General features: G+C 42.8%; 1 protein-coding gene across 1 annotated transcript in view; it reads left to right on the plus strand.

Annotated features, from left to right (window-relative positions):
- Window positions 1–21623, plus strand: part of FAM135B (family with sequence similarity 135 member B) — a 168159-nt gene that overhangs the window by 20308 nt on the left and 126228 nt on the right. Inside the window, exon 2 of the mRNA XM_087447415.1 lies at window positions 7371–7450. Within this exon, the coding sequence (XP_087303541.1) occupies window positions 7371–7450 (80 nt within the window). The remainder of the gene's footprint in view (window positions 1–7370; window positions 7451–21623) is intronic.

Consider the following 21623-nt stretch of genomic DNA (forward strand, 5'->3'; position numbering starts at 1 on the left):
GTGATTTCTGGTGGTGTGCATGCCGTGTAATGCCAGACATGAAGGATAGAAATAATGGCAGAGGATGTGGCTAGTTCATAGTTGTAGAGAACACAGGGATTTCCAATTTCTGCTTTTGACCACTTCTCTGAAGCTTTCAGAGGGATAATATATACAGAGAGTTAAGCTAAAAGCACTTTACTGTCACCTGGGTCTTTGGCCCTAAACCCTGTTGGAGAATGCCAATGAGTTAGATTCAGCCACATGAAGAGAACCCTTTCCTCCATGAAGTAGCTTTAAAGCGTAGTGTATAAAAAATACCTGCTTTATTTTTACCTAGAAGTCAAACCTGGATTTTTAGATTTTAATAGCTCTAATGTAGGGAAAAGCTAAGCTTTCTGCTGACCAAAGAAAAGGCAGTAAGAGAAGTCAGGCTGCCTATGTCACTTCTTCTGAGTTTTTCCCTACAAAAAATATGGCCCAGGATCCTGGATCAGGTTCCATCAGTTAGGATTGTGTTTGAATCCAAATGATCAGACATGTGGTTAACCCTGGCCTAAATATCACTAGATGTCATCCTCAAGGCTGAAATATGGTGGCTTTAATTCCCGCTATTATATAGGATCTGTATCAAGTCACAAGACAAAGTCAGAGAAGGGACACACAGCCCAAGGGTCATGAAACGGAGGCTTCTCCTTCAAAAGCTTTCCTGTGTACTCCATCTGGCAACGAATGCTTTTATATCATTAGCCAAGAGAGGGTCATAAGATCCCTCCTAGCTGCAAGGGAGTCAGGAGAGGTGAGTATTTTCAGGTAGGCAGTTACTTTCCTTGACAAAATCTGGTTTTTCTTTGCAAGGAAGGAGGAGATCATGAATACTGAGCAGACAGTTCACAGTGTGAGACACACAGACCCTTCCAGATCAGCAAGGAGGTGGGGATAGAGGAATGAAGGTCATCGTCACAGTAAACATTGGTGGACTATGACTGAATTATTATAATTATTGTGTTTTGACCATGTCAAAGTACCTAGAAGAGTTTTACTGAAATATTAGAGTGGTCTTTTCTTGAACAAGTATCTCATTTTTTTGCTTTTGAGGCCAATAAAATCCAACAGAATGGTTTATAGTCCTGTCATTGTGGGTGGATACTGTCAAAACAGATGAATCAGTCTGTGAGTGTATAGTAAAAATGTATGTTATTTCCTGGGTCTTTTTTTTCTGAATTTTTGGAACACCAAGGCCTCTTTTACTGAGAGGACTTCCCTTGCTTGTCTGCTAGTCCAGAGAGTTTCACTCCAGGATCAGCTGGTCTTCCACTTTCAGGTTGGGTCACAGAGCCAGTAGTAGGCAGAGTTTCAGAGTTCACACTCTTAGCCACTATGTTATGCTGCCTCAGAAGACTCAAAGAAAGGGAATTTTTTGTCCCAGCCAGTGGCCACAGCCATATCACAGCAGAGCATTACAAGTTGCATCTGCCATTTTGTATTATCAAGTACTATGTGCCACAGGCATCTCTGAACCATGTACCACCCAGACCATCACCCTTCCCCCAGCTGTGAGGTTGGAGGATAGATTGGGATCATGGATGAGGGAGGATGTCTGTTTCATACACTTCTTAGGTAATAGTACCAATATTTTCTCTTTAATGTAATATGATGATGGATCACCATACCAAGGGCTTTAGGTGCACTAAAATGTTCATGACTTATAACAATTCTGTGAGGCTGGTACAGATATTGTCACCCAGGAGGAAAGAGAGGCTCAGAGAAGGGAAGTTACTAGCTTAAGTTTGCCTACTTGGCTTTGGGATGTAGGCTGTCTGACTCAGTCTCAGTTTTGACCTTTTCACAAGCACAGTGATTTGTATTTTAGTTCATGTCAAACGTCCCTGGGTCAGAGTGGTTGTTTCATAATATACCTGATATGAAAGCGATTGTGAAAAAATGTCATAGATGTCTGTATTTTTACTATAGAATATTATTTCTAGTCTTTTAAAAATTGCATGTGGATTCTGAGTCACTCAGAGTTGTAGATGTTGGGATTGGATTGTATAACCTTGTGGCTTATCGAGGGAATCTCTATTATTGGAATTTCCATTCATTCATTCATTCATTCATTCATTACTTTGGCACAGATTGAATGCCAACTATGTGCCAGCACCATGTTAGCTGCTGGAAATACAGAGATGAAGGAGATGTGGCTTGTTTCCTCCAGGAGCTGATGGTAATGGATATTTCTATAATCAACTGAGAACAAGTGTTTTTTAGAGATTTTCTCCCTTTAGTACAGTGATAAAAGCTCTAAAGAATACAAAAGAAGTAAAAGGTAGCATTCTTATTCTCAAGGTGCTTTTGAGAAAACAGAGGGAAATATATTAGTGATCAGAGTGAGTGTGATTGGGCTTCTGGTGACAAAAGAATGATGGGGAAGTTGAAGTGAGCTTATGAAGTTTAAAGCCCTAGGCTTTGCATCCGCAAATAAGAGCTTGGTTTTAGTCAAATGGCCCTGAATTTTAGTCCCTAAACTTTCCATTAACTAGCTGTGTGACTATGGGAAAATCATCTAACTTCTCTGCTTCACAGTTTGTATATTGTTAACATGGGGATAATTATTCCTATCACAGTGTCTGTTGACTTAGTTTTGTCAGGAGTAGGAAATCTGAAAGCCTCTATGCATTAGTTTACAATTACTGCTGTAATGAATTGCCTCAAACTTAGTGGCATAAAACAGTATTAATTTACTATCTAACAATTCTGGAGGTCAGAAGTCAGAAGTCTCAAATGGGTCTCACTGGGCTAAAATGAGGATGTTGGCAGGACTGTATTCTTTTGTGGAGGCTTTAGGGGAGAATCCATTTCCTTGTGTTTTCCAGCTTCTATAGGCTGCCCACATTCCTTGGATGGTGACCCCTTCCATCTTCAAAGCCAGCAATGGCTAGAGTCTTTCTCACATTGCATTACTCTGTCACTCTCCCTCTGCTGCCTCCTCCATTCACTTAGAAGGACCCTTTTGATTACATTGGGCACACCCAGGTAATCCAGAATACTTTCCTGATTTCAAGGCCAGCTGATTAGCAACCTTAATTCTTTTTCATAGGTTCTAAAGATGAGGAAGTAAATGTCTTTGGAAGGGGTATTATTCTGTCCACCACATTGTGTACAGGGCATAGTTCAGTGCCACTCTTACCGATGGAAGTCAATAAAGGATGATTATTTTTATTATCATTTCCCAAAAGGAGACTTGTGCAAATCTAGACTACTGTCTGAAGTTTCTGCCTTCTGATTTTAGCTTCTCTGTTCCTTCTGACTGGAACTCATTCCACCATCTTCTACTACCCCTTGCTCATTCGCCAAGGATTTGAGCTAAATGATCCCTTCTTCATAGTATCTTCTTGGATGACCCCAGCTGCAAGAAGGTAGCTCTACAATGATTAAAGGATATCCACATGTGAAATAATAAGGTCATTCTTGGAGATTTGCCAACATTACTTACTGAATGTGTGAACTTGGGAAACTCCCTTCATCTCTGGAGGCTACTTTTCTCATCTTTAAGATGGAAATCATAAGTGCATCAAAGATTTCCTGAAGGGAACAAATGATATCACGTATGTCGTGTATGACATGTAGTTTATGGATTTATGACCTGGCAGAAACTTGACCTCAGACCAAAGAGAATTACTGAAGGGGTTTAAGCATTCCGTTTAATCAGGACAGAGCCTAAATGAGTCAGCCTAATTGAAATTTATTTCTTTCAACATGTGCCTATAAAGCACCTGAAGTTCAAGATGATAACTAATTCCTTGAAGTAGGATTCTGTAGCCTCAAGTGCTTTTAAGAAACAAGAATTCAGAGAGTGCTTTGGAATTGGTTATAAAGGGTTTTAATTTATGAACAAGCGTGACTCCTGTGAGAGATAGCCGGCAAAAAAAAAAAAAAAAAATCTTCTCTGAGGTTAGAGTCCTGGTTGCCCTTTGCTAGCTGAACTACTTTAGATAAGTAGTTAGATAAGCAGATCTCCATCTCTAATTGCCCTTCTTCTTTGGTTAACACTTGAGACAGTGCTTTCTTTCACAGAGGATTTATGAAGGATCAAAGAAGATTGCATACATGGAAGTTCCTAATACAGGTCCTGGCACAGTGATGCTCAATAAATCTTGAGCATAACTATCACTGCCCCAAGCTCAGTGTGATAGAAAAGTGATGCATAATCTTTGGCAATGACTGACCTATTTCATGTTCAGAGAAGCAGCCATTAGAATATTACAGCTGGTGGTGGTGGTGATGGGATTTGTGCCTCTTCCTTTGACAATGAAATTATTGAAATGCGTAGGTCATTTATTAAAGAAACACTAAAAGTGACATCTTGTATTTGTATAAATCAGAGTTTGCCAATTATTGGCCCATGGGGATTTAGCCTGCAAATGTGTTTCATTCTGTCAACAGAATGCTTTATTGTGCGTGCTGTGGTCATGGTTGCTGCTGCTAATTGTTTTTGCTCTTGCTGTTGTCATGTCATTGATTTATGAACCGACATTTAAAATTTTAAAGATGTTTTATTAAAAATCCAAATTTCTGTCTTCCCCTGAAAAATGGAAAGATCTAGCAATACACAGCCAACCTTTCTGCACAGTGATAATTAACTACTGCTTAGTAGCAGCTGTGTCCTATAGACAGGGCAGGAACCTTCCACTCTGCCTCAATCTCTCTCACACAGATGATGGTCTTCATGGTTATTTGTTATTGTGCTTCCTCTGTGGATTTCACGATGGTAGTCAACAGTCTCCATATAATGAGCCGTTGCTCCTAGGGGTAATACAAGGTTAGGATCCTGGGAGCCACTGGTCACGACATTTTCATCAAGTGATCAATATGTAACCTTGTTTTAGGTGTGTTTCTGTTTAAAAGCACTGCATTATATGTATTCAATTCATTAGCGTTGAACTCATGGCCAATAGCGCTGTAATTAATGCTTGAACAAAGCTTATCTAACACTATTTTCTCTGTAGGGCACATCGCAACCTTCTTGCATTTAGGAACATGAATCAGCACTTTAGCTGTACACTTGGGACCATTTTAAATAGCAGGATCACTAACAAAGAACACAAAAATACAACAAATATCGCACTAAATAGACTGCAAAAAGACACTTGTTTGTAGTATGAGAGATGGAAAAAGAAGGCAGAGTGTTGTCTTGTTCGACCTCAGGGGGGAACATGCGCATGAGCTGATTCAAACTTTTTTACCACTGTGTGCATGCCTGTGAATGACCATGAAGGCGCTGTGAGTATTGTATGTGGTTACAAATAAATTTTAGCAAGTAGGGAAGTTCACAAACACGGAATCCATAAATAATGAGGATCAACCGCATGTGATTTGCAAATATATTCTCTCTCCCTGTAGTTTGTCTTTTAATCCTCTTAATAGTGCACTTTTCAGCACAAAAGAACAAAAGGTTTTAACTTTGCTGAAGTCAAATTTATCCTTGTTTTAAATGGATAATGCTTTTGGTGTCAAGTCTAAGACTCTGCTTAGCTCTAGATTTCAAAGCTTTCTTCTATCTCTTTTCCTAAAAATTTTATAGTTTTACATTTTGCATTTAAGTCTATGATCCATTTGGAGTTAATTTTTGTATAAGGTGTGAGATTTGAGTTTTTGTTTTGTTTTGTTTTTGCTTATGGATGTCCAGTTGCTTCAGGACCACAACTGAAAAGGCTATCTTTCCTCCATTCAATTGCTTTTGAACCTTTGTCAAAAATCAGTTGGGCATATTTGTGCCCTTGTTATTGCTTGGGGAGAGTAGAGATCCAGGCTCCCCACAGGGTCTCCACTTAAACCAAGGTAGGTAGGGTTCTCACCATCATCCATTAGTAGTGAACTCGAGACCTTCTCTTGCCAGGTGGGAGAAGGAGCCTCACTATAGCTTGGCAATGGTGGGCGTCTAGGGTTTCAATTGGCCTTTGCTGGTGTGGGTAGAAGTGAGGCCACAGTTTTTCTGTGTTGCTTGGCTGGAGTAGAACTGCTTGTCTAAATACTTTCTATCTTGCTAGGTTGCCCTTTTCCTTGTTCTTTTTCTAGAGAAAGCAGGCTTTTTGTTGGGGCTTCTTTTTGTCTGCAACCATTAGCATTTCTGGGTGGTTGGCTTCTCTCTGAGATATATGAGACAGAAAGAAAATGCAGAGAACTCACCATCATGTCTTTCCTTGGACCTTGAGGTCCCTAGACTGTTTGCTTTCTTCTCAATCTTCAAGAATCTTCTTTTGTTTGTTTTATATATATTGTCTAGAGTTTTTAGTTGCACTTAGCGGGAAGAATAGGGAAAGTGTGTCTACTGCATCTTTCTTGGAAGCAGAAGTCATGAAACGTACCTTTTTTTTTAAATCCTCATTTTACAGATACAAAAACAAGTCCAAATGAATTGTGTGATGTACTCAAAGTCACACAGCTCTCAAATGATGTCACCCAAGTAACATGAATGCAGTTCCAGTGCTCCTCTCAATTCACCATATATACATAAACACGAGGCTGTCAACAGAAACATTCTATGAGTATACTCAGAGTGCAACAGCAACAGAGTTAATAGCAGAATAGCCCCCAGCCATGAGCTCAATGAACCATGGGAGACTGGTATGTTCATGGTCTATTTTACTTCTATTTCACTGTTTTATTCATATTCCATTTCACAGTGAGTTTGAAATCAGTGGAAAAGGAGAACAATTATGAGGCCAGAAATGTTCCCAAGTGCTAATAAAGGGTCATTAACTGCAGGGCACAGAAACTCAAAAGATGCTTCTGCACCTGTAGCAAAAGAGGACAGATCAGAGAGTTTACTGACAGCATGGGAACCTGCACAATATTCTGAAATGATGGAACCTGGAAATGGGAATGACATATTCACAATAAAGGCACAGAAATATACTGAGGAAAGTGTTTGGCAATACCTCCAGGATTAGCAACTCAGCTGCTGTCTTTCTAAAGGAAGTGTTTGTGTCGCAACATGATAGCAGCTCAATTTATGTATGGATTTTCCACCACACATTAAAGCTCCTATTTTCCTGCAGAGTGGACTTTTCTGACCAAAGAATAATCACACTGCTTAATGTACCTGTGTCATGTTACCTTTCTATTCCTTTTTCCCTTTCCCATCACCACAAACCTTGTATGTGTCTCGTATGATCTCACATGAACTGAACTTTTTGTCTCCAACTTGGCCCCATCCCATCTCTCCCCTACTGTGCTGACAGAATGGATCTCTCTTTGATGACAGATGATCATGCATGCCTAGAAACTTCCGTGGTTCCCTATGACCTTTAGGATTAAGTCTAGGTATTTTTAGAATAAGAAAACAATAAGCTGTCCGATCTTCAGCAGCCTGTCCTCTGCTCTTTTCTTAGGTATTACCAGATCCGAGTGACCTTGAAGGTGTCCTCAAGGATCCCCCACAGATTGAGCGCTTCCATCGTTGGGCAGACAGGTGAGCAGGAGGATGGCAGTGGGGGGCTTGTTCCCCACCAGTAAACCTTCATTTGTAACTGTATGTCAGGGCATAGCAGAGTGCAAGGTACATAGAGGGACTCAGTAAATCATTGTTGAGTGTTGGCAGAGTGAATTTTGGAAATGGAGACCCACTGTTGGAGTGGCCCTGTGTGTACGTTGTTGCAAGAGGAAAGTGGCTGAAGGAAAACACACTTTCCCAGGAGCAAGTGGCACTTGGGGATAAACCTGGCTGTCGGAGGTTGGCTAAAGTCAAGTCAGGAAGGCAGAGGATGGGAAATGGTATCCAGCAAGTAGGTAAGAGGAAGCCAGTTGTCAAAGAGAATCCCATAATCAGCTAGGTATAGGGGACTGAATAAGTGGGCAGTTGTGGTAGCACTTTCCATGCATGACAAGAGGTCAAAAGCAACACTCTTAGCTTGGGGAGAAGGATTGCCAAGGACAATTCAGGCTGTAATCTGGGGAGGCTGGTGTATTAGTGGGTATCCAAGGCTTCCAGCAGGTACTCAGCGTAACAGAACGTTGAGTCAGAAATATGAAACTTATTACATAAGAAATAAGGGTAGGCATGAAGATTATATTCTAGTAGAAATATTCACCTTAGTAAATTTGGGAGAATGTATAGATCAGCTAGACTCTAAAAAAAGGAGAAACACTTAGGGATGGAGAAGAGAGAAAATAAGGAGATAAAAAGAACTATGGAAAATCCGCTTAACTTTAACTATACAAGTAAGGGTAGCCAAGAATATTATAGAAATCAAATCCAATAGAGTTGACAGTTTTGGTCATAGCTACCCTTCATAAAATTCATTTGGAATTGCCCTGGTAGTTAGACCACTCCATTATTGGCAATATTATGGCGAGTAAAACTGCATGCAGTTGAATAGCCACATATTGCGAGTGTAGACGCAGTGGTCTGCTTGGCTCCGCGTGGAAGAGGTGTGGGAGGTGTGGGGCAGAGGAGGCTACTCAGGACCACACAGGGGACATCAAGGGGAGGCCGATGGGTTATGGCCACAGGTTGACTAGAGCCTGTGATCTAGAAAGAGAAAGATAGTGCTGACCACCTGCCTCTCTTCTGACTCGGGGCAAAGTTAAGCATTAAATAATAGTGCAATCGCCACGTATCCAATGTGTTTCTTTTCCTCCACTCTCCTCATCTCTGCGGGAAGGCAATCAGGAATCTGAGACTGGTGATCACCCACTCTCCTATGCCCTGCCCTGTGTAGATTCAGGAAGCCTGCAGTTCTCCTTTGCTACCGCCTGTGTCGCACCCCCTCCCTATCCCAACTTCTTCCAGAAGAAGGTTCTTGGAGCTGACTGAGCTGGTAGAGGATTTGAACCCTGACATGGCGTGAACTAGCTGTGTGGCCTCAGGCATTGGCAACTTGAGCTTCATTTCCTCACCTGAAAACTGAGGATAAAAATCTGTTTTCCGTAGATGTCTCGTCTTAGAGATTTTAAATGAAACGGACATTTTATATTTTACAGAAAGCATTCATGTAAAGGTGACGGCACAGGAACTGGCACAAAGCAAGTGCCCAATCAGTCTGATATGTGAGTGGTCGTATGACCAGGGGTGTGAAGCTAGTGGGGCCTGTTCTCAGGGACAAGTGAAAAGCTTGGGGGTGAGACCTGGAAAGCAGGTGGTACTAATGCCCAGCTGAGCTGATGAAAAGCCATCCCCAGGTTTCCGACAAGGACTCCACTTCTCCCTGTGACTACAGAGCACGAGCTCAGTTCCAGTCTCAGGTTGAGCCTTCTCTGGGAGCACGGGCCCCTACTGTGAGGACAGAGGCCTGCTGGGCTTCCGAGAGCTGGCGGAGCCCAGCAAGCACCTTGGAAAGAGGAGGACTTGTGATGGTGCTGCACAGAGACAAAGAAAAGAAAAATGAAATGCAATTCGGGGGAGGAAAAGCCATTTTCTTCTTTGGTCTAGTTTGACACAGGGATAATTGTGGTGCAATTGTTATGCCCTTGAGTTTTTCTCGAGCCTGATACTTAGAACAGAATGCTAACACAGAGGCCAGCAATAATTACAGTAAGGTCACTCCATGGGTGAGGAATAGATAGCATTTTTGATTTCTTCCTCGAGGTGAATTTTCCAATTATATTATTTTCAGCTGGATGTTGTCACATTACAAAGCACTCCAAAACTTAGTGGCTTATACAATTTATTCATGATGTTTTCAGTTGGCTGGGCTTGGTCTGGTCATGCATTTGCTGCTTTCAGCTGAGGTCTCAGGGGAGGATGGAGCACCCAAGATCATGACATCAGACATGTCTTCACTGACATGTCTGCTCTCTTAGCTGAGGTGGTGGCTGGACCACCTAAGGCGACGGCTGAGCTTCTGTCTTCAGTTGGGGGGTGTGACTTCTTACATGGTATCTCAGTTCACACGGAGAAAAAGTAGAAGATTCCAGGGTTTCTAAGGTCCAGGTTGGGAACTGGCACAGAGTCACTTCTCCCACATTCCATTGGTCATGCCCAGTCTCAAGGCCAGCCCGGCTTCAATGGGAGAGGAAATATCCTCTACCCCTTCCTGGGGCTCCCTCTGTGTGTACGGCAATGGGAGGGAGTTTTGCAGTCATATTTGCATACGATCAGCCAGATATATTTTCCATTACCTGCATGTATTTCTGAGTTAAAAAAAAAAAGGAAAAAAATATATGTTTAGACAATGAAGTATGATACATTGAAAAAGAACCAGAAGGAGTCAAAACACTTGGGATCCAATGATGTCTTTGACGCTCATTAGTTGAGTGGTCTTGTTAGGACAAATTCTTTAGCTTGGATTTTTTGTTCCATTTATCTCTAAAACAGAAATAGAAAAAGCTTGCTGTGTCTAGAGGGGCAGAATTCAGTAGTGGTGAGGGCCACAGGCTCTGGGCTTTCCAGGTTCAAATCCTACTTCTGACAATTCTCAGCTGCATGGATTTAGAAAAGTTATTTAACCAGTTTGTTTTTTGGGTTCCTCACCTATAAAATGGGGATGGTAAGAGGTACCTACCTCATAGATTTGTGGTAGAGATCGAATGAATTATACAAGAAAATGATTAGAATGGTACTGGCACACGGTAAGCTCTCAATGACCATTAGCTAGAATAAGTGATGCTATTATGCATAGAGTTGTTACTTAGCAGCATTCTGCCCCATGCTGGTCCCAGGGGACACTTCCCTGGGGATGAAAGGCTGCCTTCCTGCCCTGTGGGAGCTCCCAGTCTTCTTGGGGAGACAGAAGTGTCACATGAATACAGTAGAGGTGGAAACTGAGATGACTGTCAAATGGAGCAGTAGGGCCATACAGGACTGACCACACCAGGAGCCAGGTGGCTTTGCTGAGGAAGGTCCTCTGGAATGAGACCTGGAAGGACCAGCAGAAGTTGGCCCTGCAGACAAAGGTAGGGAAGGATGACATGGGCAGAGGTAACACGTGACCAATATCACTGAGACCTGACCAGAGCGAGGGCGTTTATGGGACAAGGAGAGATCTGGTGTGGTGGGTGATAGGAACAGGCCAAGATCAGAAGAGAAACAGCTGTGGGCCAGGTGTGGAGGCCATATTGTGTCATACCGAGCAGATTGATTTAGTTTCAAAGGCACAGCCAGATGAAATCAAAGCACTTTGATGACGTAAAACCGACACTTTTCAAACACAAGATGTTGTCTCATAAATTAGGGGACAGATTTATACATTTTTGTTCTCTTTTTAAATAAAGCTGTTCTCTGGTAGCCACATTTTATGGAAACGTGTTTCGATTATGTAGATGATTTAGATACTGCTTCTCTAGGTGTGCAACCATTTCTCATTGACTTTTTCAAGCTAGATGTTATGATTAGATTCTGTGAATAAGAAAAAAAATAATAATCCCCCATGTGAGATGGAGGCATAACCTGCATCCCATTGTGGTTTTTTTTTTTTTTTTGCAATACATTTTTAAAAGGTGATTTGGGGAAGGTTTCTCCAGAAAACTTATGGTTTGTTCTTGTCTGAGTTACCTGCCTATCTCCTAGAATAGACTGTGACAGGATCTGAGCTCCCACCAGTTAGGAACAATCCTCCCCCTGGGCATTCTAGCAATATCCCAGCATTACAGAAGGGACAGGCACGATAACAGGTGACTACAACTGTAACAGAGTGTCAGATCTGCTCTTGGAACTGGGTGCAGGGCACAGAGGGAGCTAATTCTGTGTGGATGTGGGGACAGTGGGGCAGGTTAGGCGCTTGTGCTCAGTATTAGTCTAAAGGCCACAAGGTCTTGGTCATTACCAAAAAGAGAAAAGTGTGTGTTACAGGTAATCCTCTGATAATGCTCTGAGGCCAGGACATCCCTTGGCTGTTCTAACATACAAAAGGAAAAGGCCCTTGTGATATCTTCCTATTGTTCTCCTTTAACTTCAGTGAAATTGGGAAAATGTTAGATTGAGGAATCTGATTATTAAGGAGGCAGGCCCTACAGCAGAAAGGACCCAGATTCATAGTCACGTTAAAACCCCACTCATTCACTTGAGAGCCACACGTGCCAGGGCAAACCCTTCAACCTCTGTGCCTTCAATTTCCTTTTATTGTAATGGGGCTAATAATCCCTTCTGCCTACAGTTGCTGGGGCTTTTCAGAGCATGATGGTGAAGGCCCTAGCGCAGTGCTTGGTACATAACTTGGAAAATAAAATGCAGCTGTTGTTATCAGTTAATAAAAAAATCTTACCACGGATTCAAGGAAAGCTGGTAGATGGAGCCAACAGAGGTGTTCTCAAGATGAAGGTGATCCAGAGGGGATGTTTAAAAAGGGTGATTTGCATAATTGAGACAAAAGGAGCCCACAGCATGGGTGAAGGGAAGCTGAGGTTGACCAGGAAGGATGTGGCTACACATTAAGTCTGAAGGTGACACAGGAGGATGGACACTGATGGGGATGGAGAGTGGGTGGCAGGAGTGGCTGGGACAGCAGGCTCAGGACCCAGCCTATGATTAGCAGGGTGTGCTGATGCCTGGTGTCCGCTGTGCTGTGCGAACACCTTGGCCTTAGGGAATGACGCAGACTGTGAGGGGTTTTTCATATTGCTGTAACCCTGCACACCTTATGGAGATAGGAGTCTGCACGTCCAAGGCAGAGCTGGGCAGCACTCTCTCATCTCACAGTTGCAAACTGAGGCCTGTCAACAGGAGCTGGCTTGCCCACAGTGAGTCATGCAGCAGAGATAGAACAGAACAGAAACAAGCGCCATGCTTTGCCGTAATAAAGGCTGATGGAGAGTCTCAGAAATTTCCTTTTGTGTCTCAGTATCCAAGTTGAATGTTACTTTTGTTATTCTTAGTAATCATAAGATATGACATATATATGTATGTCATACATGTATATCATGCATATATACACACGACAATATATACATACATATATGTGCATATGTACATACATATCTTTATAATTGTATGTAATACATATATGTATATATAATTGATTTCAAATCATCTATTTATATGTATCAGTATCTATACATATAAATGCATTTACACATAAATGTACATAGTATATATATAATTGATTTCAAGTGGTCTCTCTTATTCCCAAAATATACACTGTACTTACCCTTGTCAGTCAGTTGTGTGCCATTTTGGTCCAAGTCAACATTTGTTTCAGTTCAACAAACTTTTCAGATGCCTCCTACAAGCCAACCAAAGTACTAGGCTACAATTCTGACGCCAGTTGCCATGTGTGTTTTTTCCCACACCACCAAGCAATTCTCCAACCACCTGGGTGTCCTACAATTCAGCTCAATTCTGACGCTATCTACCCCGAGATAGCATCAGATTCCACGGGTTAAGGCTTAGTCCTACAAGGCTGTCCCCCACCCCAACTTCAGACACTAATCGCCAGTCCAGGTTGTCACCTGGGCTTCTGACCTACCATCTATAGATTGAAGGTTCCCATGACCCCCTCCTTGGGTTCTGTTAATTTGCTAGAGCAGCTCACAGAACTCAGAGAAACGTGTTGCTTAACTTAGGAACAGCCAGATGGAAGAGATGCACAGGGCAAGGTGTGGGGAAAGGGTGCAGAGCTTCCATGCCCTCTCCAGGTGTGCCACTCTCCCAAAATCTCCATGGGCTTACCAACCAAGAAACTCTCTGAACCCTGTCCTTTTGGGTTTTTATGGAGGCTTTATTACATACGCGTGATTGATGAAATCATTAGCCATTGCTGATTGACTCAATCTCCAGCCCTTCTCACCTCCCCGGTGATTCAGGAGTGGGACTGAAAGTTCCAACCCTCTAATCTCAAGCTTGGTTCCTGGGGCAACCAGCCCCCAACTTCAGAGCCTTTCCAAAAGTCTCATTAACATAACATAAGACACCTTCTCCTCTCTTATCACTTAGGGAATTCCCAGGGATTTATGAGCTCGCTGCCAGAAACAAGTACAAAGATCAAATATATATTCCTTATTACAAATCATAATATCACATTGGCCCTGAAAGATACAGAGATGAATGATAGTCAATTAAAATGTGAAGGTTAAGATATTCCAGGAAGAGAAACCAGAAGTAAGAAGTTAAAAAATGTGATTCAGCTTTACTTCAAAGGCTTGCTTACATTTTTGGGTCTCACAGATTTGTTTTCTCTTTTCTTCTGAGTTCAGGGTTACCAGTAATTGGCTTGTCTATGTCTGTGAATAAACGTTAAGTATACTCATCCTTGGCTATTTCCTTCCACCAAAATGGTGCTATTTAATAGAGTTTTGCAGTATCTTCCTACCTGGAGGTGTTAATTTTTTTTCCCCCTTAGGGGGATGATCAATGAAGTCAGACCTGGGGGAGGAAACTGTTCAAGCTTATTGAGTCTGTGCAAAATGATTAGGCACAAAACAAGCATCTGCTAGTCATTGCTCATCAAAGCAGAAGACAAGATAGCACAGTAAATTGTGGAAATGTCTAAAAATTGCCATGATTAGTTTTATTAATGTTTTGAGAGATAATTTCCATTTCCATTAAGTGGAAGCATTTAAGAGTTTCATCACGTAGGGGGCGGGGAGAGACATTTATTCTTCAAATGAATCAATCTAATTTCTTTTCAGGGTCCATTAAAGTGCACCTAAATATCAAATATGCCTGTTTTCATGGAGAATATTAAGCCAGTAAAATACTTCAGCCCCCAGGCTCTGAGGACCCGCCTGGGCCAGATGAGGGAGCTGCTCAGGGCTGTCAGGATGGACAGGCCTGAATAAGCCACCTCTTCAAGGCTGCTCTCCCATCTTATAGCCAAGTGCAGCAGTCAATTCAGGAACGCTGAAGCCCAGCATCCCTCACCTTTGACTCCTGTGCAGGCCAGGACACTGCTCTGCCAGCTGGTCCAGTCACCCAGCTCCCTCTGAGGCCAAGCCAGGATTATCGCTTCTCCTTTGTTCCTGAGATCAAATCTGAAATTCTCTTGACTTCCAAGCCCTCCTTCTGGAAGCTTTCTTCAGTCTCCTGTACTGTTGTTCCCAGCTCTCTGCCTCTGCTCCTGCCGTTCCTTCCGCTTTGAATGCGTATCGCTTTCTTCCTCACCCATTCACCCCTCTGGTCCACTGGACTGGCAGGAAGAATTTATGCAGATTCTCTAAGGGCCGTCTCCTGCCCCTCTCAGAATTACTGATTCTTTATCTGAGCATCCTTCGCACTACCTGTATACACGCAGGACCTATCCCCTCCCACGCTGCCCCTGCCCCGTTTCTGTGCTTCTCCTGCCCCATTTCACTGTGCTTTCAGTCACTGTCACCTGCAAGGGTGGAGGGGAGAGAGGGGGAGTTTGTTTTGGAGGACTGCCCCCAGGCTCCTGGAAGCACTTTATCCAAGATTTGAACTTGAACTTGCCTGGGAATTTGAATCCCACCGTCCTCATCCCTACCCCCAATCCCTTCCGTGAACCAGTGATTACTAGCACAGGGATATGGAAGCCCAGCTCCTTGTCTCAGGATGGGGCAAGCTGAGAGGCAACCATACTCCAGAGTCCCTTGCAGAATTAGGATGACACAGCCTTCCTGGGACCTCTGTTGAAATGTGCCCACACCTGTCTTCCTCCCTTCCCTGTCCTGTGTTCCTCATGCCCGTGTTGGTCTCACTGGAGCATACCCCTAATCAGTTATCCACACAGGTCCTCATCTCTGGGGCTCCTGCTTTATCATCTGTATCCAGAAACCACTAGAAGTGGCATAGTAGTTAGTTATAATATAGGAAGTAGGAGGTATAACATAGGAAGTATATATTATATATAATATATAATGTGGAGTTAGCCAGAGCTGCCTCCACCCTGGGTTCCTTATGACCCTTGCCATAGCCTCTGTGTCTAGTGCTCTATAAATTGAATCATAGTGATAGAACGACCCCACAGGGCTGTTTTGGGATCAGTTAAGGTAATGCATGTGGGTATTTACTTCCTGTCACGTTGGAAGCCCACATGTGCACACACACACCAGGATATCACCTCCTTGCATAACGTTTGGCAAGAATAATTTCAGAATCTACCCCACATTTAAAGCACACTCTGAGATACATACTCAGCATCTAATCCCGGTTCCCACAAGTCGGGACTGTGTATGAGGCACAGTTGACACAGAGCGTGATGGTGGACCCTGCTCTTGTGGAGCTCAAAGCCTGGGGTGGGGAACTGAGGGACTGAGTGACAATCACAATGAGAGTGATGAGGACTCTGGAGGAGGGAGGCCTTGGGTGCTCAGGGCTCAGGGCAGGCCGCCCTGGGGAGGCCCGAGGGCTCCCTTCCCGAGCCTGTCTTCTGTGAGGCACACCTGACTTCCAGGCATCCTGACTTCAGGCCCGGGCTCATCCGTGCAAATCTCTCTCTGTTCAGAAGGTGAGCCGAGTCCCTCCAGCAGGTCTTTGGGACCTCAGCCCACCTGGCGTCACACACCCGCCCTGGTAGTCCCCTCCACGCTGGGTAAGGCTCCTGGGCCCCCAGCTCCCTACCTGCTCCTCGTCAGGCAGGAGCACCACCACCTGCACCTGTGTGGGGGAAGCTTGCACCTGGCGAGCCCTGTTTCAGGCAAACACACCTAGAGAGAAACGTGAGGGGAGAGTGAAGGGCCCCGGAAGCACGTGCCAGAGAAGATGTAACAGGAACTTCAGAGCAGCTTTCCTTGTGGATGGAAGAGAGAACAACCTCTGTCTCTAGAGCACCACATACAGGCTCTAGAACCAGATGGCTGGGTCCCACTCACACTGGTGACCTAGGACTCGTCAATAACCTCCCTGGGCCTCATCTTCCTCCTCTGTAAAATGGGAATAATAATAATAATAATAATAACAATAATACCTTCTTCATGAAGTTGTTGTGAGGATGAAAAATGTTAACATTGTGTAAGCACTTAGAAGGGAGCCTGACATCATAAGCCCTCAATAAATGCTAGCTATTTTTAGTTTCCTTAAAGAAGCCAGAATCAGCAGACGTGGGTGAAATTTACATGGACTGAAATGTTAGCCCTGATGGTTTTTTGCTTGTTCAGTAAATGTTTCTTGAGTGCCTCTTGTGTGCTGGGCACTGTTTCCCGAGCTCTCTGAAACCCCAGATGCCCGGCCACGGATGTTGTCTTCAGAAACTGAACTTCCCATCACTGGAGGTTTCACACAGGGTTTTCAACATGGTGTGAGATAGAGGCCAATGAAAAGAACATTGCAATATAGTGTACACTTATTCAGAGTCATCCCAGTCTTTTTAAAATAAAGAAGCTTTTTATTATGGTTAGTATTTGTTTTTGGATACTTAGGGATGTAAATTAATCCTCCATGTGGAAGAGGATGCTTAATTTTGCACTCTGAAGCCCTGGCAGCATTTTGCTTTATTCTATTCTGGCTCCTGGTGCCCACCAGAGTGCCTGGAGCATAGTTAACTGCCAGGTACGTTTATTGAATAGTGAATGAAAGACCCGAGGACAGAGCTTGGACCAGAGAATGGAAGGAAGAAGGAGGCTGAATTCCATGCAATTAAAAAACACAGTCAGCTCTCGAAGGCTCAGCGGAACAGGTTGTTTTGAGAGGAAGCATCTCAATGGGAAAGCATGCTGTTTTGAGCTCTCAATTAATAGTCATTAAACTGTTGTTTAAAAAAAAAAAACCTGATGATTATTTCAGAAAAAAACAAAGTATCCAGAAGAGGCAAGATAACCTCTTTCTGATTTGGCCACATGGTCTCTGAGAGTCTGAGAATGAACCATGGTGCATGGAACTTGGAGTATCAAGGTGGGAGATGTCTAGAATGATGGGGGACTGTTCTGGAGCCCCTCAAACCTCAGCATGTGGGGACCACACCCTATAGCCCAGAGTTTCTCACAATGTGGTCCAAACACCACCCCTCACAGAATCCCCTAGGGATTCGAAAATCAGTTTCTTAAGCCCTACCCCCACACCTTCTAAGTCAGACTCCAAAAGCGAGACAAGATGACATGCAGAGAAAATACTGGAAAGTCACATGGGGATGCACAAGATAAGCTTTCTGCTCTCTGAGAACCTTGAAATTCTGTCGTCGTAGTTAATAAGTTGATTCTAAGGACAGATAATTGGATGATTTAGTTTATTCCCCTCAGTGACTTATGGTTATAAGAAGAAATTCTGAAGTCTTAACACTTTAACATGAAAGACAGGTCCCTGGGGATGGACCTTTGTGGCAGAGGGTCTGTATTCTTGATCTGCTAGCAGATGAATTTTCCTCTGGTGCTGATGGAAAACAGTGTAATCATGAAAAGAAATTTTTTTTTTTAAGCTAACCAAGGTTGTTAGGCAAGTGGAATAGTCACGGCCATGAACTGCAGAAGGCCGTCTCTGCTTGGTGTAGAGTCTCCCAGATATTTACTCCGGCTCGGCCACAGGCTCTCTTTTAACCACGAAGAATGATAAATTCTATCTTGTCCAGTATTCTCACATGTAAAATGAGGGAGTCTGTGCCTCCATTACATGCAGATTTATTTTTTAATCCAAGAGAGAGCATGGGGAGAGGCCAGGCATATTAGAACCTCTGGAAGGGAGGGAAGAAGGTCATTCTTAAGTGTCAAATCTCTGCTCATGGAGATTCTGCACCATCCACACAGGGTCCCTAGACCCATTTCCAACCTCCATGGGGTCCCAAGCACACTCACTCTCAGTGACCCCACCCCACTTCTTAGGAAATACATTAAAATATACTGATTTCCTACATTGAATGTACATTTTTTTTCTGTAAAACGTAATTTGGAAATTAATTAGCTCCAAATAACTCTTTATTCAGGAATGGTTGTGATTTTTCTGCATATTCAGAAAGTGTTGCAAAGTAAGAAAATCTACCTCCAAAGTCTTTGCAAATGTAATGAAATTTTTATAAAGACTAAATGTGACCCATATACTATTATTGTGAGGAAATTCAATTAAACATTTATGAAGCTTGACTTTGCAGTTTTATTTTTACATTTTGGATCCCATTCTTTCTCAACCATTTCTAGGCCCTTAGGCAACTTGTAGACTCCAGGCTTCCTGCCAATGGTGGCCATGGCATAAAACAGTCCCAGGGGATGGGTGGGTGTCCTACACGTGTAGCAGATTCCACGACTACTGGACTACTTGATTTGATGGTTCATTTGAATAATAAAAAAGTGAAATTTCCTATTTCACCATTTCTCTTAAGAACCATGTTTGATCATGACAATAAGATGAATCAGGCTTTCTGCCAGAGACAGAATAGAGAGCGGAGCAGGAGCTTTGAAGACAGACAGGGCTGGCCTCACATCTTGGCTCAGTCTCTCATGGTCTTTGTGCCTTTGGGCAAGTCACTTGATCTTTCTGAATTTCAGATCTTTTATCTGTAGGATAAGGATCTTAATTCCTACCTCACAGCACACTTAAAAGCTTAAATTTGTATTTCCCACAGTGTGGTGTGAGCACCAATATTGGTTAATAGTTGTATGGGATTTGTGAGTAACAGAGACATGACCTATAGGGGCTTAAACCAGCTAAAAGATGATCTCTCACTCACATTAAAGTCCAGAGGTGGGCAGACCACATTGGCCTGGTGGCCCCATGTGGCCATCAGGGACCTGATTTCCAGCTGTCTTTCTGCACCTTCATTCTATTATTCAGTTCCCACTTTCAAGATCACCTTAGGGTCCAGGCCGACTTCTGAAGCTTCAGCCATTGCATCTGAGCCAGAGGCTGGAGGCAAGAGGAGAAGCAGAGGGAAAGGGTATGCAGCCTCTTCCTTTTGAAGGTCTTCCTACATCTCATTTGCTAGGATTTATGTATATGGCCACACCTGGACAAAAAGGGATGCTGAGAAAGGTAGCCTTTGAACTGGGCACAGTCCTAGGTCTGTATCTAGCAAAGAAGAGCCTTTCCACACTTACTCTCCCACTCGCAGCCTCTTTGCCTTGGTGCTGTTGGGAATAATCGAGATGAATTTAGGAGAACTGTGAGAAAATGCTCTGGAATATTAGTTCCCATGGAAAAGTTTCTTCTTTTTAAATTTTCTTTCAAGACTTCTGTTTAATTCAAGGCAAAAATGTGTTTTAGGCTAACAAATATTTATCATTAAGCTCTGCTAATCTCCCTTCTTAGCGGAGAGAGGACGCACAGGATCAACTCCACTAGCTATCACAAGTGTCTGGCTAGACTTTAACAATGTTGACTTGTTTTCACCAATATCTTCTATGGATGGAAAGTAACACTTCGTTAGTTTTTATTTAAGAGAATGATATCACATTTCCCTTTCAAATAAATTTTAAAACAAGGCAAATTATTGCAAAAAAGAAATATTTTGTAGTGCTGGTAGAGGTGGTATGGAGATATGGTAAAAATCATGCAAGTTTTATGTGAATAACTGAAGTTGGGGAAATGGTGGCATCAATCCATTAATAGACATAGAGCTCCCAGCTCAGTGTCTGAGTAGGTTGTGTTGTCCTCCCAACCATTTTTACTTCCTGAAAGATCAAGAATCAAAGACACTCATGGTTTTTATAGAGTGCCTTTGATTCATTGTCCTATTTATGTGTGCCCAGTGAAAAATTAGGAAACTATTGCTTGAGGCAATCACACAGAGCAAAATTCTCCCACAGAAGCCCAATATCTTGTACAAGATATGTTGTAAACCAGAGTAGGGTTGACTTGGGGTGTGGGGTTATTAGGTTAGGATTTCCCACAAATTGGCCTTCAATGCGTCTGTCCAATTACAGCCAGAGGTACGAAGATGGATTTTTGTTGAAACTTCTCATACAGGAAATTTAACAGAAGATGCCTATCTCACTTTTTCATATCTATATTGTATTTGGATGGTTACAGAAATAGTATTTCCCATTTTGTCTTGTTAGCTAGTTAAGAATATCTCAAGGAGAGGCAATGAGGAATGCATTATCTCTGAATAGGGTGGCTTTTACTCAGAATTTCTTGGAATTTTTGTTTGTTTTTCTTTCTTTCTTCCTCCCTCCCTCCCTCCCTCCGTCCCTTCTTTCTTTCTTTCTTCCTTCCTTCCTTCCTTCCTTCCTTCCTTCCTTCCTTCCTTCCTTCTTTCTTTCTTTCTTTCTTTCTTTCTTTCTTTCTTTCTTTCTTTCTTTCTTTCTTTCTTTCTTTCTTTCTTTCTTTCTTTCTTTCTTTCTTTTCTCCCTTTCTCTCTCTCTCTATGTCTCTCTCTCTCCTCCCCACGCCCCTTCTCTTCCTTCTCTCTCTCTCTCTCTTTCTTTTCTTTCTTTCTTTCTTCTTTCTTCCTGTAATAGTACTTCCACTTTGGATAGGCAGTAAATACTTTAAGTCTTTATATAGCCTGACCCAGCACACACATATTCTTAGGGAAACTTTGGAATCTATATACACAGAACCATCCAGCCTGAGAAGTCAGCTTCTTCCGTCTACATCCAGTGCAATGATCTCTCTCCACCACTCTGAGGAGTCAACTCATTTTTGTTCACCACTGCCAAAGGCCGACCTTTATCACCTTCACACAGAAGGCAGGGTGATATTTTTTATAGATAATTCAGATGATGTTGGACCCCTACTCAAAACTCTCTGACGATGATGATGATGATGATAATGGTGATGATAATGATAACAGCAGCAGCTAATGCTTTATATAATGCTTAATATGCACCAGGCACTGTTCTAAGCTCTTTGCATTTATTAATTCTTCTTGCTTCTCACAACAACTCTATGG

This window comes from Ceratotherium simum, chromosome 23 (genome assembly GCF_057802395.1).
Source record: "Ceratotherium simum simum isolate JZ-2026a chromosome 23, ASM5780239v1, whole genome shotgun sequence".
In the NCBI taxonomy this organism is placed as follows: domain Eukaryota; kingdom Metazoa; phylum Chordata; class Mammalia; order Perissodactyla; family Rhinocerotidae; genus Ceratotherium; species Ceratotherium simum.